Below are 20,123 nucleotides of genomic sequence, written 5' to 3'. Positions count from 1 at the left end.
TTCTTATTTAGCAGACACTTAGTACGGCTACTCTATTTTCCAATGATATCGCATTACAAAAATATATTCCTTATTAATATTATTCTTAATTATTATCTTTTTAGATCATATTGACTGAATTGGAATACTAGCGATGTAATTGCTAAGGAAGGAAAATAACATGGCGATTCATTTTTTTTTCATCAAAAAATGAAGTGTGAGTTTGTACCGGATGTAAACACTGGCTGAATAAAAAATCTGAGGAAGTTCAAACTAAACTTTTATTGGAACAGGATGGCTCGTTACCAATTGCTTCTGTTGTCTGATGGCTGCTGCCTTATTCTGCATTTGCTGACGAAAACGTTTTCTATCTTCCTACATCCTTTAGGCCCGAAGAAAATATCCCGAGCAAGATTGGTAAAAAGGCCATAGTTCCAGTGGCAGCAGAATCTTACTCGAACAGCTAGTCGCCAGTAGCAGAAAATGTTTGTACATCCAAAACTTGGCATTAGTAAAGAAGTAATAACCATTGGCTTCTAGACACTAAACAGCATATCTTAATAAAAACCAGTTAGTCCTACAGCAGTTAATAAAGATTTGTCCAACTCGAACGGTAATTGATTAAAAATCTATTAACAATTGTTTATTTTTTAGCTTTAATATAATTTATGTTTTACATCATAAATATATCTTTATATATTATCTGATCTTGGAACGTTGTAATCTTATGTTTAAGGAACGGATTTTTATGTATTTAATTAAATATTTAATTAAAATATGCATTTATTTTCGTCAATTATGTGGAAAATGTGTGATTTTCTTAAAATATTTTCTGGAATATTTAAGTAAAATGGACATTTTTTTATGAAAATGGATTTTGGGGGGGGGCAATTTATAATTATTTATACAAGAAAAGAACATTTTTACAATTTATAATTTATTAGGAACAAAATAATTTGTTTATACAAGTTATAATGATTTATACAACAAAGAACATTTTTACTATTTATAAAAAGATGTTAAATTTTCAATTTTGAAAACTTCACTCTTCGAAATTGTTTGCAACCACATGAAATTTCAAATGTTGGAACGTAAAGTGACGACGATCTGGGCGTAAGATGGACTTGTAACGAGTAAAAGGTCGTTCAACATCTACAGATGTTATAGGTGCCTTGCTGAAAGAAGTTATCTCGTTGGTTGTAAAGGGTACACGATGTTCTGAGGTGACTTCTGTTCCACTGATAATATCAGAAATCTGGCAGATGGTCTCCCACCCTTTGTTCTTGCTCAGTACTTCTACCAGTTTTGATCTGATCAGATCTCCCTTACTCCCAGGTATTCCTTCCACCTTTTCGATGACTTTTTTAACGTTGGACACGTTTTCTGTCAGTGGAACATTTTGGGACTCAAGTTGGGTAATGGCTTGTGCAAGAAATACGCAATTGTCTGAAATGAATGCAAGGTCGTTCCTTAAATTAGGTTTCACGAATAAAGACTTGGCTGTATTTATCGCTACTGCTTCGTCTTCGAGATGTGAAAGGACATTCTTGATTTTATTGTAGTTTTCATAGTAATACTGAGCTGCTTCCAGCCAAGTACCCCATCTTGTCAATATTGGTTCTGGTGGAAGGCACAAGTCTGGATAGAGATCTTTTAGAATTTTAATGCGACTTGGTGCTTTTAAGAACACTTTTTTAACCGAGGAGATTAAGGAATCTACGTCACTGAACAAAGATCGGACAGTTTCTGCTACTCGATGCAAGGCATGAGCAATACACGTCACATGAATTATCTTAGAATAAAATACCTGAATAGATTGCCCAGCCGTGACCATGTTGATGTTTGGGGCAGCATCAGAGAGAAACAAAAGAACTTTTTCGTTCAAAACTCCACTGGGCCATAGGATATGCATTGAGGCATCGAAGAATCGTGAAATGGTGGAATGATTGCATTTTTCGAGAACCTCACAGTTCAAAAGGAATGGCTTTGAATCCACATCAGCATCACTGTCAAGTTTTCCAATAACTGCATTGGCAATATACCTGCCCTCAACGTCAGTGGTTTCATCAATTGACACCCAAAACGGTCCATCTTTGATATGTTCTCGAATTTTGGTTAGTGTATCTTTATAGATATCTTCCAGGTAGTTTTTCCGCAGAGTGCTCTCGTCAGGCATTTTTTTCCCAATATAGGTCTCTAAGAATCCTTTGAAATGAGGATTTTTAAGTTTGTGGAAAGGGATATCTGCTCTAACCAAAGCCCGACACAGATCTGTACTCAGAGTAGACTTACTTGATGATGGAGATGTAAGGAAGGCTTGATAGCACGTCCTCTCTTTCTTTCTGTTTTTATTCTCTATGTGCGATCCGGTGGCAATATGTTGGGTGACTTGGGAACGTTGAGAGCAAGAAACGCGCTTGTCACAAGCTGTGCAGTACAAAATGTCTCCATCACTTCGAAAAAGTTCTGCTGGAAACTCGCGAAGATATTTAGCAACCAGTTGTTTGTTTGAGGCCGATGTTCGTGGCATTTCACCCAAAAAATAATACACTAAGTGACCGAACGAAATGAATTGGACACTTCAACGAACGAGCTGAAAGAACAGACAACTTCAAAGAACTAACAAGTGCCCGTCACTGTTTAGCAGCATTCTGTGTAAATTACAATAACCATTGTACCCACTGTGATTCACAGCCCTACAGTCTGTGGTTCACAGTTCCTGTCAACCACCTCCCAATTATGAAAATATGCCCAAAATGAACAATATGTACATATTTTGATTAAATATGTAGAAATATTTACTTATTTTGATCAAATATGTATAAATATGCGATAACATCCAAATATGTGGAAATATGTGAAATAAAAGTAGACTCAAACGGCTTAAAAAGTGTCAGTATGAATACTTCTAGTTGAAAAACGTCTGTAAATTGCCTAGAAAAAAATATGTAAATACATACGAATCCGTTCCCCACATATGTTTCTGTAATGTGTGTAAAGTAAGACCTAGAGCCTTTGTGGTAAGCTTAACAATAAAGCAGCCAAACCATTATTGAAACTGGCAGTAATCTTTCTTCCCCACTTATCATTTAATAATTCACTCAATAAAATTCTGGTTGTTCTCAATTTATTTGGCAAAAGATGGTTTCGTTAACAGTCGCTAATCGCTTCAATGATCTCCCCCCCGCTTTTTAATCCAGAGAGCATTCACTTCCTTTCCAGCGCGCCATTAAAATAAACTCTCACACCATATCCTCGCATAACGGCCATTTCTGGAGATGATGCTGGAGAGATGTAAATTTTCCAAGTTTCTAGATGAATCACTTTAACCACTATTTTGCCTTTCAAACTACATCGAAGGCCAACTTTAAAGTAAATACTTATGGCGACCGTATTTTATTTTTTATGAAAACCTCTTTGTCTGCATAGAAAGTCAAGTTACCTGTTTTAGGTACCTCTAGAGAGTAGTATAACCGTGAAACCTAAACTGGAGCCGCCATTCGATTATTAGTTTATACTTTATGTCAGGGCGTCACTTTTCCAAACTTTAGCCTCGCTCTTGAACCCCGTTGTAGTCAAAGATTTTCGCTCTAGTTGCTAAGGAAATAAATTTGGCAGGTTTTTTTTTACCAAATAAAAATAGTTTTCTTGTTGTTAAGGTTATATTTATAATAATACAATTTTAGTAAAGCTACCAAGTTGAATGTGAATTACAGGCTGAAATTATCACTCATACAAGTTTCTGTTGATATTGTTTAATCCTTTGTAGAGTTCGAGTTATAAGTATGGTTTAGTTGGCATGCTTTCACTTTGACATCTTTGGTTTATTAACAAATATAGACAGTAAGATTGCACAGGAGAAGTGCTCAGGAGGTTAAAACTTTATCTTGCTTATAACGCAAGAGGTAAACTAGCATTCTTCAACCTTTTCATCCTGCGGACCTGTGGATAAGCCATCTTTCACACAAACTGTTTAGAGGTGACGCACGCCAATATGGTAAATATAACCATAATTCTCTAGCTATTGTGAAATGCAATGGGTTGCTTTCTTTCTGCAGATTATTACTTCTCACTTATAAGCACTTACAATATTTTTCTACACCAGACACAAATCTGAACATCACAGATAATCTCTGTGAAATATGTACATCAGACTGGGAATGTAATATAAGGGCATGCAAAGTAGAAAAAAATTACTATTTACGGCTTATTTAATCTGCAGCGTATTACATTTTAACAAACATGGATTGTAACAGGATTAAAACTGCACATAAATATGGTTTTGCCTTCGATTGTTATTTACATGCATATGTTTATAACTTTAGAACTAATTACAATAAGTATATTTTTACTGCATTCTTATGGAATATATTCTGCAGATTAATTTGATGAATAATATACACGCCAATTCCGCCCCTAAACTGAAATTTCCACGGACTTGCACAGCCCAAGAAACCAAGGTTGAAGAACACTGATCTAAATATTGATTGGCAGGCTGGCCGCCATCTTTATAACATTTTTTTTTTGTAATAATTAAAGTTATCTGTTTTTGAGCACCATTTTGGTGTATTCAGTCAGAAACATTCTAACAATAATTAACTTGTATTCCATAGTTAGCTAAAGAAATGACCCGCTTATATACAAACGGAAATAGTTTTCATTAAAAAACAAACTTTTTTATTCAATTTGAAATTCTAACTTTGGCACAAAGAGACGATTTACTTACATCGAATCTAATTAACTGGATTTGACACAAATGTAACTCTACCAGAAAAGACAAGTTTCTTAATTTTTAACATTTAACAACTAACGGAAGGTATATCTTGTACTTTTATAAATATCTACTGGAATTTTTCCGAGATAAAACGAAATTTTAAATTTCTAAAGGTGTTTTTAATAATAAATTTATTTATAGAAAAAATATAAATTAGGCATTTTATTGGAAAAATAAACTTTTTATAGGAATACTAATATATTTATCTATAAAAATAAATATTATTTCATTAATTACAATTTGTACACATAGTACACTAATAATATAGTGCCTTCATTGTATTTATTTAATATGAATTCAAGATACACTAATCTTGGCTTAAGCCGTATTCCAGGGGATAGTACCTCTAAATATATTTTAATTACAATATGTGAAATAAACTATTCAATTATAATGGCCAGCCAAGTATTGAATGCGGGCGATAGCGCATAGCTAGTGCTAAGTGCATATTGTTGGTTTCTAATACAATGAATGCACTAATGATGACGTTACCACAAGAGTAGAAAATGAATTCAATGAAAAACAATAATTGTAAACGAAAGTAAATCTGGTGGACCTTCTTTGTGCTTTGCAATCACAGTTCATCAAGCGTCTGTATGCTTAGAGCCGGCCCTTGGTTGGGCAGTAATAACAAAGGTCTCAGAGATCTTCCAGACATCATCTAATCCTTCACAATTGAACATTAACTCATATTAAAGTTTCTAATAAAATTGATTTGAGTAACATGTGTGCTGCTGACATTCTAAATTTAAAGAAAATCGAACGAACCACGTTCGGGAAAATTTCTTCTGATTTTTTGCTATTGTTACAAGTATTCACACACACGACACTTTTACTTTCACACTGGGAATTTCGAAATGTTACTTTCTGTAGCGACTCAGTTCACTAACAAAGAACGTTTTCGCATACTTACAGAAAGAGAAAAAATATTATAACCAGCATTTAATTTACAGTGAATGCCACGTTTTTGCTTGAATGGCGAAAGAATGCGTTCGAATGGGGTTTTGTATTTGAAACAACCAATACGTGTATTTATAGTTTCATTTCTTCAAAAGAGGTCGTCAAACAACTAATTTCAATTTTTGAACAAAATTTCGAGAAATTTATTCACTTCAAGTTACACAAACGTGTACATTTTGAAACATTAACACAATTAAAGGCAAAGATCTCTACTAAAGAGAAAGACTAAAGAAAAAGTGGAAAAAACCAAAGGGTTACACGACTTCAAGCTAAGAATATGGTTTGCTTGGCCGTTGGTCTGACAGTTGTTCTTCAGTCCATATACAAAACATATTCAGAACACAATTGGATCCATGTTTCTATTGACGGTTCATCTAAGCCACATGAGCGGTGACTAGAAAACGCTTTTTTATTAGACTCTTTGAAGGTTCAGTATCCGTGGTCAATCCATGATCTAACTTCGATGAAGATTTGTCCGAAGTATGGCCAAACTGTGAGAAGATAGCCAGAAAACTTAATCTTGGCCGGTAATACTTCTTGTACAATAAAAGCCCACCGATAACCTCTCACCTACATACAAATGAGAACTGTATGGGTTCGTGAATGAACCATCGGTTTTGAACATTATTTTCCAGTAGATCTCTAGAAAATTGCATTTCAGAAAATAATACGGCAGATTACATTAAAAGTTAATGCCTACTTTTTAGGCGGGCTTTACGTCCAACTACCAAATTAGGTGTCGCGGACGTAGCCGACTAGCAAACTTACTTTATTAAAATTTCTCTTACTAACCATTAAATTAAATCCAAGACCAAGATCGGGATCGAACCAAGAACTACAATACATATTTGCTTTTTGGGTCTCGTCTCTCTCCGTTACCGTGGCGCCTCTTTCTTTAACTATATTAAATAGATCTCTGTGTAATACTATTAGCAAATAAAATTCCAAGTTTTAGCCCCCTGTTGAATTCTTTCAAAATATAATTTTTTTAGCTCAGAAGTAATGATTAAATTATTTAAAATATTGACCTAATCAAGAGTTCAGTTGATTGACCTCCTCCCAAGAGAAGTAATGTACTATAAAATAGTGGTAAAAAACAAAAACCATAAAACTAACAACTTTTACACTAGAATACTGCAGAAGTAATAAAGTGAAATTGCTCTCTCCTTTACAACACGAGAAAGTAGAATAGAATGAAAGAAAAATTTAATTTGGAAGAATAAAATAAGAAGTAACAATAGGGATGTGGGCAGACTTGAAGTTCTCACTCTGCTAAACTTTTATCAAAACATTAACCATAGATTTCATCTGCTTGCAATGGTAACTCCAAATATAGGTATCCAACCCAACATTCCGACACGCAAATAGTAACTACAAACGAAAACTTTATTTTCATTCTTTACCTTAGAAATAACAGTTACAGATAACACATTGTAGACGTTTGGTCGCGAAAACTGCTTTAAAGTCACTTGCTGTTTTGAAGGAAGCCAGAGATTTTTACGTGAAACGATTTATTTTAAGATTTAGAAATCAAGGAAAAAGCGTTAACAGAAAAATAACTATCAAAAAATTCCTTACTCATATTAACATAAAGATCTATTTGCATATCGATGTTTCCTACGGTTTTTACATATACGGCAGTAGCACATTATTGGCTGCTTTAAAAATATTATTTATTGTTTCGGATATTTCACCGTATAACATCATTTTCACCATCATCAAAAAAACTTTAACCAGCAAAAATAAATGCTATATTAGTAGAAATGTTTTCATGCTATGCAGTATGATAGTTTTTCAGATAAAAGAGTTTTAAAAATTGCGGAAAATAACTTCATAGACTTCAAAATAATTAATTAAAACTAGAAACTAATCAAATAATAAAGGAATTGAAGAAAGAACATTACTAACTATATAATTCATTGGAATGATGAGAAATCCATGATATATAGTTTCAATACGTACTTTTGCCCTGATGACAATAACAAATATTGGCACAAATCTGTAATTTTTATTCAGGCCACAATCCTCAGAATTTGTAAAGAAAATCTAATTATATTCATACAACAAATCGTACCATTAAAAACAAATTTTAAATCAAGAAACTAAGATTTAAAGAGATTTTTTTTAAACGGTTTTGTATCAAGATGGCCTAGAATTATAGCCTTAGTATAAGAGTCATTCACTCGGCACCTTACCAGAGTTCTTCTAGCACCACGTCTACACTAGGAAACAACTTACACATCTCTATCAAAAATTGGTCATCTTTAAAAGGGGCACACGCTAGAAAATATTGTCTTGAGAAAGTGACATCCACCCTCTACATTGTGCAGCCCAGTGTCGTATCGCTTGACAATTCTTAAAAAGTAATAGTTCGCAAAAAATAGCGACATTTATTACTTCTCGCTGAGAAAAATTCATTTATAAAGTTAAATATCTCGAATAAATGATCGGTTAAAATCGGAGAAATTTCATTTTGGAATGAGAGAATTGCAATTAATTTTTTTTTTTTTCAATTAAAAGGGGGACTCGTATTTTGTAAAAATGTGATAAAAAGGAACACCCTATCGCGCCAGGCAGGCTGCGTTGGTCGTAATAAGGTGGCTAAAAAAGAACGATGCTACTTGAGGGGATTTGGTACGGTTGCCCGTTGGTCTTCCATCCTTCCTGACTGTAGTCTCATTATAAGGGAGAAAAAGTCTTCATCGGGCACGGTAGAGCCGGGTTGGTCGCCCAGTGAACTGGGTAAACTACTACGCTGATCTTCCAGACGCTCGCCTTGACATCTCATCAACATCTCGAGGAAACTGTCATCTGGGCCGCCGGCTGCAGGAGGACAGAGTCCAGGCAGGTGTGGCAGTGCGACTCTCTGTTCGTCCATTCGTTTACTCTGCATACCCACTATCAAATCAAGCAATTCGTCTTGGCCTTCACCTGCAACATTAACAATCTAGTTGGTAATTGCTCTCCATCTTATTGAATATACACACACACACACAGAGGCTAATTGCTCAAAACTTACGTTCAAGACAAAGAAAATAAAAAAATCAGCTAAAAATTATAAACTGAATAGAATGTGCGTTTCATTCAAATAAATTACCATTAACGCTGTTATGAGCCGGTGTGTTTGAATTACAATTCTCTTTATTCTCAGACGTAACGGAGAGGGAACAGCGCTGATCATCCATTCTCTCGGATTGGAACCTTGACAGAAGGTCGAAAAACGAATCTTCATCATCTCCCTAAAATTGCGATATTATTGACATTTTAATCTCTACACCTTATTTAAACAAAATAGCAACCAAATTAAACACTGAATTACCGATTGATCAGTGTGCTGGACAGGTACAGGAGTGTGTTGCAAAGCTGCTTCGGCGTTATTTCTGGCTTTTGCATCAGGAGTCAACTGTAGTAAAACAACATAAAATTAATAATATAGATTTGAAATAAGAAATACTCCTGAATATTAAAAAAAACTAACTTTCTACTCTAAACTTGAAATTACCACATAAATTAGGGAAAACATACTCATTTCTCTAAGCAACCAATCTCCTCCTGCTACACCAACTAATTTGAGACATAACAAAAAAAGCATGCAGAACATAGATCTACTACAGAATTTCAACAAGACTGCTGAATAAGAAATCAAATTTAGGTTAGGTTACAATTAAATAGTGGGGGGAGGGGTAATAAAAAAAGGAATTCTTTTTTAAGGTCGTTTAGGTGTAACATGGACTACAGTGTTGTGTAGACTACGGGCCAAGAAACTGCTCTAACCAACAAGTTACAAGTTTGAGTCTTCACCAAAACAAAGGATGTCCATGAGAAGAGATTAATTACCTTGAATAACGTCGTTTGGTATATCTCTTACCAATTAAAATGATTCGATACAGTTACCTAACCCTAGTGGTGGTGCCAAGTCATCTGTGGGGCGATACACCATGTCTAGTGAGGAGTTCATTTATTTAAGAATGTATTACAAAGGAAAAAAAAGAAGGATGGCCAGTCTACTCTACACAACCAAACATAAGAAAATCAGAACTGAGATGGCTTAGATTAGGCTGTTACATTTTCGAAATTTTCGGAAGACGACAGTCTTTTAAGGTCGTAAACCACAGTTTGCTGCCCTTCGCTGGTCAAATTATTTTATTACTGTATAAATTGTTTATTCAAATAATAAATTTATTTTATGGTTTCGGTAAGCGCATTTACTTCTAGGTTATTTGCACCAACTGTAGTCATCATTGATGGAACTTACTTTAAATCGTAGTTTTATATCATTTTGCAATATTTGTGAACCAGGTACACACGTTTATATAGGTATACAATTCAACTACTACATAATCAAAATCAAAAGTACATTATAACTTGCAATTAGCAAGACCATTAGATACAACAAGTCTAAACAGTTATGTACATCAGCAATAACATGATGTCATGCAGCGAAGCTTGACAAAAATTATTACAAAAAACTCTCATTCGGATTGAGTAGGCCTCTAATATTATGGATATTTCAAAATTTGTACACGATCGCAATACCTTCCAACTTCCTTAGCGCTATTTGGCCGGACATGCATTGATACCATATGTATGCCATCTGTGTGGACACAAATTTTTTGGCTCAAAAATATTTGCTTAGAACACAAACTTTCTTTACATAACGCAAGTTTAGGTAATAATCTACTTTTACACCCCACATACTCATCATGCGTTAAAATAATTTTTGTCGCTTTCAAGTGACCTCTCAACTAGTAAATCCAGCGGAAACTAAAATTAGAAAACGAAACAACCAAACTCCCCTCTTGTACTAACTACGCGTCAAGGAACTTGTTGGCATCCGCTCTCCACTTTTTCATCTTCCCGCTAAGTCCTTAGAAGGGGCATCAATTGAAAGGTACACATTTAGTGTTACTAAACACCACAAACTTGAATTTAACAAAATATAAAATGAGGTTGTATAGCGGAGTGCAGAGTGCAGCGCATGCGTTGCCAACCTTAATGATATCGAGATGATGCATGCTCGCCCTTCTCACCCTGTATCTGCGCAGAGCCGGTGAAGTTTGATTCCCAAAACTGCTGACCAGCTGCAGACTGTCTGGAGACAGTTCCCCCTCGGGCAGTCCCAACGCCTTTCTCAAATCACTGATATTCATCTGAGCGGTAGCCTGCCCCACGGTATCACCTACCTGCATCATTATAAGAACGTTATTCATTCATCAATTGTTACTTTCCTCTGAAAATCTGCAATCTTCTAACTGAAATGTTATTCTAAATAATGTACTTACTTCTTTAGATATTTCTAAATGTCTGGTAGCATAGTGTAGAGCTTTTTCGTGATTTCCCATAGCAGAGTGTGCATTTCCTAAACTCCAACAAGCGCGACCTAAAACATTTCGAATACATTATATAACCGCAAAACTTATTTTTAAGAGGAACAACAAAAAACTTACAAAATTACTTACCTTCGCCTATTCTGTCCATCAAATTCTGGGCAATGTGCAAATGTCTCAGGTGATAATCGATGGCTGTAGGATAATCTCTGAGGAGAGTATAAGTATTGCCTAGACTATAGCAGGCTTGGGCTTCTATAGCTTTGTCACAAAGTTCTTGAGCCAATACCAGAGTTCGCCTATTGAGGAGAATTATTTCAGATGGTTGTAGAGTACAAATAAGGAAAACTCATTAGAATATTTTCTTAACTCACTTGTAATGTTCCGCAGCTTTCTCGAATTCGCCGAGGAAAATATGCGAGTTACCTAAATTGCTGTAAGCTCTCCTTTCTGCTGCTTTATCCCCAAATTCCCGCGCTATTTTTAAACGCTGTGAAATAAAAGAAACTAAATTAAATAAAAACAACGATAATCGGCCAAAATAAAATAATTGATTACGGCTAAATTCGTACTTCCTGGTGGTACTGGATAGCCTGCTGGAAGTCACCCAACAGGTAGTAAGTGTTGCCGAGGTTTCCACAAGCTCTTCCCTGGGCGGCTGTGTCATTAATTTCTCGCATCAGTTTCAAGTTTTCCCTAAATTAAGAAACAAATATTTATTTTCACCTAACTTCCACCATTTGTGATTATTTAAATGAAGCCAAATTAGACAAAACAGAACACCTGGTTCTCTCAAAAGATTAATCTGCATTATGATTGGCCTCGGCTTAGTAAACTGACGGAAGTTATTCTAGGAGGCTATGACTCCTGTTACAATTACTTGTCGTGCCTTGGTTAGAATAAGAGGACTTGTACGAACATCCCAAATGAGAAGGACTTAAGCCGTTGATCTTTATAGTCGTGGAACATCGCGAATAAGGAAGTTTCTAATTTGGACCGGAGATTTTATTAAAAATAAAACAAACTGATGAAAAAATATAAAGTTTAGCCGTTTTTGCAATACTTGGTGTAACGCTGGCTGGTGCCAAGACGCACAATTTTCGTTAAGTTCGTTGTTTCGGAAAAATCCAACGATTCAGCCAACTAGTACAATGAGTAATAATAATAATAATAATGTGTTTATTTAATTCCAACTATTTACATAAATTACATTACAGAAACCAGTACAATGAGTATTAAAACAACGAAAAAAAAGACATAGGTAAGAGTTTCTTTAACACTTTCAGTAACAGGGAATTAAAATGTTTTAAATTTACTTACTCGTAATAGAAGACGGCTTGTTGCAGGCATTCTCTCACATCTTCCGGAAATTCTCCGGGATCCTGTTGACCTACTCTTCCAATATGTTTACCTTTTGCATGGTACACATTGCCCAAATTGTAAAGAGCTCTACCTTCACTTAACTAAACAGAAAAATGTGTAAATTAACTGGTGTCCTTATGCCAGGCAAAGGTGGTAAAATCGACCCACAAGCACGATTGGAAATTGGAGACCAATCCATTTTAAAGTAAATTCTTGAACACTCAAGTGATACCAAATACTAAATGGGCTACGACTGTCCATATACAGACCAAAAGGTCATCATGGGAGAAACTAATTTAAAAGGTAAAGTCGCGAAGTTCATTGAAAGATCACCTAAAAAATTTGCCCACGGTTATACAAGCTGAAATGTTTGTTATTAAGACCTGCACCGAGGTAAATGTGAGGACAGACCTTGGAAACAAAAGATTCTCATTTTTTCGGACAGCTAGGCTGCATTAAAAGGCCAGTACTTTGAGCGCCTCTTTTCTTATTTGGGAATGAAGGCGTTTCGAAGTGATTTGCCGGCGCGAAAGGGTGTATGAACAGAGAACAGGAGCTGGGACTTCCCGTCCTCTGTTATTATATCAACACAATAATCTATAATATTTTGAACGTGAAATATTCTAATTATTGAATAAAATCGGCAGAAAATTATAAATTTAAAACAAGAAATAACAAAATCGAATTTAAATTGCACATAATAACATTTAAGTCGATGCAACCTCCTTGAAATAATAAAAATAAAAAATTATTGTAGTTAAGTGGGAAAGATGAACTTTGTGAAGTGATGTTATTCTGCGCAAAACAGCTGCAAGACGGTCCTAAGTCCGATTTTATCCGCATTCATCTTAAGTCACAGCATTCAACTATTTGCTTTCTGCTTCTTTTTTGGTCTAGAGTTGTGAATGCGCAAGATCCATGCTCCATTAAATGAAAAAAATATTTTAATCACTTTTATACTTAATTCAGGGCAGAGATTTTTGCTGCCGTAGCCACTAATATTGATATCCGGTATTAGTGCTATTTATTCTATCCATTTCTCTTATAATTTTAATGATTTAAAATGTTTTGGACGTGTTTATTTTTAAAATATCTTCTTATCCCTGATTGAAGATCATCCAAAAACTAGTAATTGGTGATAACACTACTCTTGTAACCGCTGTGTTAAATACAATAAATATCCTCGTAAATCGTCATCTTTCTTTTGTAAAAACTCGTATTCCAGAATCAAAACAGACACTTTTTGACGTACAACAGACTTCAGTAAGAAACAACAAACTCATGAATTCTGACCCTAAAAGAAAATGCTTTTGTTTTTATTGAGCCCTACAATGACGGAAGATAATGATCTGATCAGGCGTTCAATAAGATCTAAGCTACGAAAGGCTCCAATTTTGTTTTTTAGGACTATTGCTTTCACAATCCCTTTATTTAATTGAACGCCCCCAGATTTAACTTGAGCCTTTCGCCGCCCCTTTATATCGTTTCATCGCCTACATGGTGGTGAAAAAAAAAATACATTTCTATTAATTACATTTTGGTAACTATTTTCTAGGAAAGTAGCTTTATAGTCAACTTAGAGACAAGAGTTTTCTTCCCTTAGTTGTTTCAAACAGAATGATCTTAGTTGTTTTCTTCCCTTAGTTGTTCATTACAGAATACCAATGTACCTTTAATTCTAGATAAAAGAGCGCTGCTTGTACCTTATCTTTAAGTTCCCTGGAGATTTCAAGGTGTCGTTTGCAGCAGATCATAGCTTCATCGAACTTGCCCATCACTTTAAGTGTGTTTCCCAAATTACCACTAGACTTTGCCTCGCCCAATTTGTCTCCCATGGTCCTGGAAACAAAAAAAAAATCTTAAATTATCATGGCAATGCAATAAAATTTACTCGCGGTCGTCCTAAGTTGGAATGAAAACCAGGAGCTGTCATAGATTTCTATCTCTAAGATAAGAAAATCCTTACGTTTCCATCGTATTGGCCATAATGGGCAATTTTCCCTGGAAGATAGCCGAGTTTGCAATTAGCAAAATTTCAAATGTTCTTAAAAAGTGATATTTAATATTACTTGGATTCAACTAATTTCTTATTTATTCATTTTATTTTCTCGTAAAACACCGTTAACGTTACCTCTAAATTTCTAACAAAACATTCATTATAATTTTTTACAATTAGTTTTTTTATCCATGATTAATACGTCATATTAATATTTGTACTCTGATAAAGGGCAAAAGTCCGAAATCGGCCATGGAAGCAAAAATTATCAATATTATCCAGCACTGCCGATCTATCCACATTTTCTACCGTCTTTTATCAATTTATCCTTCCCACAAATCCAAATATCTCGATTTTTTCAGCTGTAATTAATTCTTAAATTTTAAAAACAAAAAATTATTGCGCTCATCGCATCATCGCTCATCATTTATAAAACCTTTTTTTAAAAATCACACTTCCGAATAGCTGCATGTCTACAAAATTGACGTTCTAGCAACGATGTACAGATTACTCTGTAACGGGACTTGTTAGAAAGGCATTTTTTAAAAATAAAAAAAACTGTTTAAGGACATAAGGATCTCTTTTGGAAGTTGCAGGAAGGAGTGGCAGCCGGAAGTTAGGGATAACAACGTTTTCGTCTAATTCCATATGGATTCCTTTCAGTCATCAAATCATTCATCAAGAAAATTACCTTGCAAGAGTGAGATCATGTTTGTGAAACTGCATGGCCTTGACGTAATCTCCTAAATAAAAGTAGGCATTGCCGAGTTGGCTGTAAATGGCAGAAAGTGTTCTCAAATCGTCGGTGCCGGCCTGGATTGCAGCCTGAAAGAATGCTACACCGGCCCTACAATCTCCTGCCTTACATAACCTTTCTCCCTCAAGAGCGAGTTCCAGGCACATATTTCCACTGTCACAGCTCTACAAACAAAAAAACCTTTCATCAAGTATAATGAATACATAAAAATTATTAACCTCAAGTATTAAATGTAAACCCTACCTGTGTATCACCTGTTGAAATATTTTCTGCACTAGCGCTTAAAGACATAGTTGAAAATTATGGATAGCTACAGAACATACCTTAAACAAAAAGTTCATGGTTTTATTATACGTTTTTCGTTATCAAACTCATAAATTGGTGCAACTACATCAGAAAATGACTGAAATCTCATTTCATTCTTATTTATCTAACATATGTACATTGGTACATACATTGGCGGGACTAGCTATTCCTAATCCACGCCCGGCAGAGCACTGAAAATAGCTCCAGGCGCCAATAACTTATAATCCAATAATCCAGATGTTTTCGCGCCTTAAATCATTTAAAAGAACTAATTCAAGAGACATATTTCAAATTTACATTATTCATCGCCTAAAGCATATCTCCTTAACAAAAACTTACAGTTTTAAAAGTTAAGTATAAGGGTTGATTAAACGCCAAAAGGTACACAAATCAGCTAGTACCCAACATTTCATTCATGCTTAGTTCATATAATTTAAGTAATTTTGCTGCATTAACTTTTCCTTCACATTTTTTAGAATTTATTAGATATCACAGACCCTTATGCTGGCCATATTTATCTACAAAATATTTGTTCAAGTAGCACTGTAGATTGACTTTAATATCTATTAATATTAATCTATAATAATCAAACTATTAATTACAGGTTAAAAAATTCAAAAACTTTTTGAAAAAATGCTTACATCAACATACATCAATGATTTTGTTTATTTTATTTATTTATTTTATTTTATTTATTTTTTTAAATCGTCTGTTTAAGTTCATTCTTCGATTAAAGTAATTGTTATTTTATGTAGTAGCCAAACGTTTATAATTAAAGGTAATAATTATCTGGCTTTATCGCAAATAATATGGTTTTCTTCAATTACATTCTCAATCTAGGTGTTCTTCCCACAATGTTGTATACATGTAATATAAAATAAATGAGAAATGCATACGTTTAGGACATCTAATTATTCCAGTATTTTACTATAAGTAAAATTAGGGGGTCTAAATTAAATTACAATTGAGAAATGAATAAATAATGTTGAATAATCTACTTGTTATTAACTGTGTGTTATTTGTGCTCACGAATATTTCGGTAAGACGAATTCAAGACTGAAATATTCTTTTAAATCCGTGATTCAAATTTAAACAGTAGCCGACTCTAACTTTGTCTTTTTCTACTTTTGCATATATCGTATATATGTGACATCTCAGAATAAAGGGCAAATTAAAGCTAAATCCGAAGAATAGAGTTAAAATAAAGTACCTATTTAAAAACGGATATAATATACATCTTATCATAATTATAACAAAATAATATTATGAATGAACTGGCCAGCATAAGGGTCTGTGATATCTAATAAATTCTAAAAAATGTGAAGGAAAAGTTAATGCAGCAAAATTACTTAAATTATATGAACTAAGCATGAATGAAATGTTGGGTACTAGCTGATTTGTGTACCTTTTGGCGTTTAATCAACCCTTATACTTAACTTTTAAAACTGTAAGTTTTTGTTAAGGAGATTTTTGTACCTTTTGGATAGATTTTCATTTTTGTCTATTTTGCGAAGTTACATATCTGCTTTACAGATTTGTTTAAAATTTGGAATAAGCAATTCTATCATTATAACCTGAAAAGGTGTTAAGTCGGAACTGTAACTACCACTGGAGAGATCTTTATAAAGAATGATTATAGTTGCCATCCTCAATAACAATTTTTTTGAGAAAGCGTTTTGAATAAAATAGGAAGGTATTTGTACGTAACTAGCAAAATTAAACTGCGATTTCAGTACTTCCTTTTAAGAGGAGTAAGAAAAACAAACTGCGAATACAGTACTTCTCCCAAAAAGGCAAAGAGGCAAAGATTTTGAATCGAACGACAATTCATTGATGTAAATCGGTTCACCCATTGATAATTTTAACAGTTGCAAGACTTCCTCTTAGTAGGTGTAATAGCATGATGGCACTTCACTGCCACGTAGAGGACCTTTAATCACTTCTTCGTGCTAAATTTTATCAAAATCGGACTAAGCGTTATGGAAATATTGGTAATAATAGTTTTAGAAAGGGCTTTACTTGGGTGGGGCAAACTCCCCTCCTTATGAGGCGTAGCGTCGAGACTTTTAAAATGCAAATCTGTACAAAATTTCGATTCGAATGACACTTTATTCATGAAAATCAGTTCACGTGTCGATAATTTGAAACGATTGCTATACTTCCCCTTAACAAGTGTAAGATTAGATCGTCGCTTTAATGTTATGTAGGGGAGCCCTAACTCTATCATCCTACCAAATTTTATCAAAATCGGGCCAAGATTTACAGAGTAAATAGTAATAATAATTTTGGAGGGGGCTTACATAAAGGGGGCTAACTCCTCTCCCATTCGATGTACAGCGACGAGACCCCCAAAAGGCACATCTACATAAAATTCCGAATCGAATGACACCTCATTCATGAAAATCGGTTCACGCGTTTAGGCGCTACGCAGTTTACAAAAAAGGTAACAACAACAACAACAACAACAACAACAACAACAAGAAGAACAAGAACAACAACAATTTTTGAAAATGCCGTTTTTGCACATTTTCGGCAACTTTTTTCTCAAAATCTATCAGATCTAGGTTGTTGCAAAAAAATTACAGTTATAAAGGAGGGTTTGCCCTACATTATAAAGAAAATTTGGGAATTTTATCTTTTATAGAAAAAGAGAAAAAAATTGTCAAAGTTGGGTGTTTTTCAACGTTACGCTTTTTCCTGCAGTTTTTGATGATCAACCCTTATACAACTGTCCTACCGGACAGTTTTAATTTTATAAAATACCTATTAGATAAAACTGTGCTGCTCGAAGGAAATCTCGAAAGTGACAATACTACAAAAAAAAGTGGCAAAAAAATACAAAAGAGCTACATAGATTTCATAGATGAGATAATGTACTAGTTGATATAATTGGCTGGAGGTGGATATAAGAGTTAGCTGGACCATTCGCTAATATACCTACACCTACTCTTAAGTAATGAATAAACTTCCGCCAGTCGCAACACCTACAAGATTCATGTGTCGATAAACCTTTCTAGGATGGGGTATTCACAAACAAAGCTGTTTTCATTAGCCCGTAAATTAAAAAGAGAACTTGGTCTCTGCATATTGAATTGGGACTCATAATTCAGGGCAAGCAACTCACTTCTGATTTTTAGAAGCCAGAGAGGTGCTTAAATCAATTGTAAGTTAGGTTAGAGATTCTCTCATACCAGATACATTAGACTATCACAATCTTAAGTCAGGTACACTTTCCGCTAATAGTATCCTCAATTTGGCATACAAAAATATTTCTGTTCTTGAAAGTAACATCGCTACAATTTTACAAACATTAACTGTGCGCTTTCAGTACAGGCCTAAGTAAAACAGAAAATGGAGAACGCCACTTTCTTGAATAATCGAGAAGTAAGAAAGTAAGTGTGCTAGATAATAGCGTAATAAAAAAGATGATTGAATTCCAATAGATTTTACTATCGTAAAATAAATTTATTTTAATAAAGCAGATCTATTATTGAATTGGAAGATTTCAATTATCCACTAAACTGTTGGAAGCATTAATGACTGGTCATAAATGCGTAAAAATTGTACTTACGGAAACTATATCACTGTATATGAGTTCTCTCATGTTATTAATAGATGTCAGTGACAATTTTTCCTTGGACCTTAAAAAATTCCCACCTAAATAAAAGAAGAACTCTCCTTAAAGAACACTACTATGGGAATAAATAAATTAAATATAGTCGACAAAGTTTAAAGAAGGTTCTCGAACCTATGACAGTTTTGAAATAAAAAATTACTTCAAGTTTATTAACCATTATAGTAATAAAATGTGCCGCGTTGCCCTTCATAAAAATCAAATTACGGACTTTCAAGACTAGATAATCTGAATCTCAGACGCAGTTTTTAAGAATGAAATTGTTCTAACAGTACAGATTTCATCGTTCAAACAATAATTATCTACATTTTTAATAAATAGCTTCAGAAATAGCAAGTAGAAGAGTAATGCTACAAGTAAGTACGATGCTTTTCTGGATTAAGGTTATTTATACAAAACAAATAATTTGTACGAATACTAAAACAAAAGCAGAAAAAAGACCCAACAAAAATGAAACTAATACCCCAAAATTTTTTGAAACGTTTTTTCTCTGAAAAATAATTTGAATCTTATCAGAGCAATATTCTATCAATTTTATGGTCCTATTTAAATGGGGTTAAAACTACTTACAAAACTGTTAATTCCAGCTCTTACATTGTGCACAAATTTATTTGTATTATACACAACTAGTGCAGAAAACAAAAATACTTGATCTTAAACACAGCGTTACCTAATTTCGTTTGTTACAAACACCTCTTACGGACGTACACTTCGTACACTCCCAGATTCTGAACAATTTCTAATTCTGTGGGTGCTCTATGGGTTTAGGTAATAGGCATTTTTTTTATGACTAATCATCATAGGGAATGCAGCATCACATTTAATTTTTGTTTTTGTTTATCAATGACGATTAATTCCAAACATCCCATTGAATATTAAAGAATTAAAATTCATGCAGAAAGAGGTTAGAACAGAATGACAGTAATCATAATAGCAGAGGTTAATTTGGCGCCAGGTACAAGCGTTTTTTAAGAAGTAATCGCATTCAAACTTCTAACGCTACGATTGGCTTTTCTTAGTGGCAGATA

The 20,123-nt window shown here is 34.1% G+C and overlaps 2 protein-coding genes across 7 annotated transcripts in view; one reads left to right on the top strand and one right to left on the bottom strand.

Annotated features, from left to right (window-relative positions):
- LOC141448671 (uncharacterized) overlaps positions 1-3,976 on the top strand; it is a 142,200-nt gene extending 138,224 nt beyond the window's left edge. For all 3 annotated transcript variants that reach the window (XR_012455198.1, XR_012455199.1, XR_012455200.1), the window contains exon 7: positions 105-3,976. The gene's annotated coding sequence lies outside the window, so the exon portion shown is untranslated. The remainder of the gene's footprint in view (positions 1-104) is intronic.
- Positions 3,623-19,993, bottom strand: pins (G-protein-signaling modulator pins). Of its 4 annotated transcripts, XM_074117157.1 has the most exons (14): positions 19,666-19,993; positions 19,033-19,118; positions 15,399-15,478; positions 15,090-15,319; positions 14,106-14,241; positions 12,361-12,503; positions 11,613-11,736; positions 11,415-11,530; positions 11,173-11,339; positions 10,996-11,093; positions 10,705-10,896; positions 9,033-9,116; positions 8,811-8,952; positions 3,623-8,644 (listed from the first exon to the last, which is right to left on the bottom strand). In XM_074117157.1, the coding sequence occupies exons 3-14, from the start codon at positions 15,444-15,446 to the stop codon at positions 8,331-8,333; spliced, it is 1,794 nt and encodes a 597-aa protein (XP_073973258.1). In that variant the 5' UTR covers positions 15,447-15,478; positions 19,033-19,118; positions 19,666-19,993; the 3' UTR covers positions 3,623-8,330. The 4 variants fall into 4 exon arrangements, with proteins under 4 accessions (XP_073973258.1, XP_073973259.1, XP_073973257.1 ...); XM_074117158.1 differs by lacking the exon at positions 19,033-19,118 and having other exon boundaries at positions 19,766-19,993; XM_074117156.1 differs by lacking the exon at positions 19,033-19,118 and having other exon boundaries at positions 19,666-19,992.
- Positions 19,994-20,123: the final 130 nt, after the last annotated feature.

Source organism: Rhodnius prolixus, unplaced genomic scaffold, assembly GCF_049639745.1.
Source record: "Rhodnius prolixus isolate KJV_2025 unplaced genomic scaffold, Rpr scaffold_2, whole genome shotgun sequence".
Classification (NCBI taxonomy): domain Eukaryota; kingdom Metazoa; phylum Arthropoda; class Insecta; order Hemiptera; family Reduviidae; genus Rhodnius; species Rhodnius prolixus.
Note: the sequence above shows the minus strand (reverse complement) of the source record. Positions and strands in the feature narration are given on the sequence as shown.

Excerpts from the sequence above, each read along its gene's own strand:
- pins (XM_074117157.1), bottom strand. The coding sequence starts at position 15,446 with ATGTCTTTAAGCGCTAGTGCAGAAAATATTTCAACAGGTGATACACAG. Across the intron at positions 11,094-11,172 it reads GATGGACAGAATAGGCGAAG|GTCGCGCTTGTTGGAGTTTA; the intron begins GTAAGTAATTTT and ends GAAATGTTTTAG. Across the intron at positions 9,117-10,704 it reads ATCATCTCGATATCATTAAG|TTGACTCCTGATGCAAAAGC; the intron begins GTTGGCAACGCA and ends GTTTTACTACAG.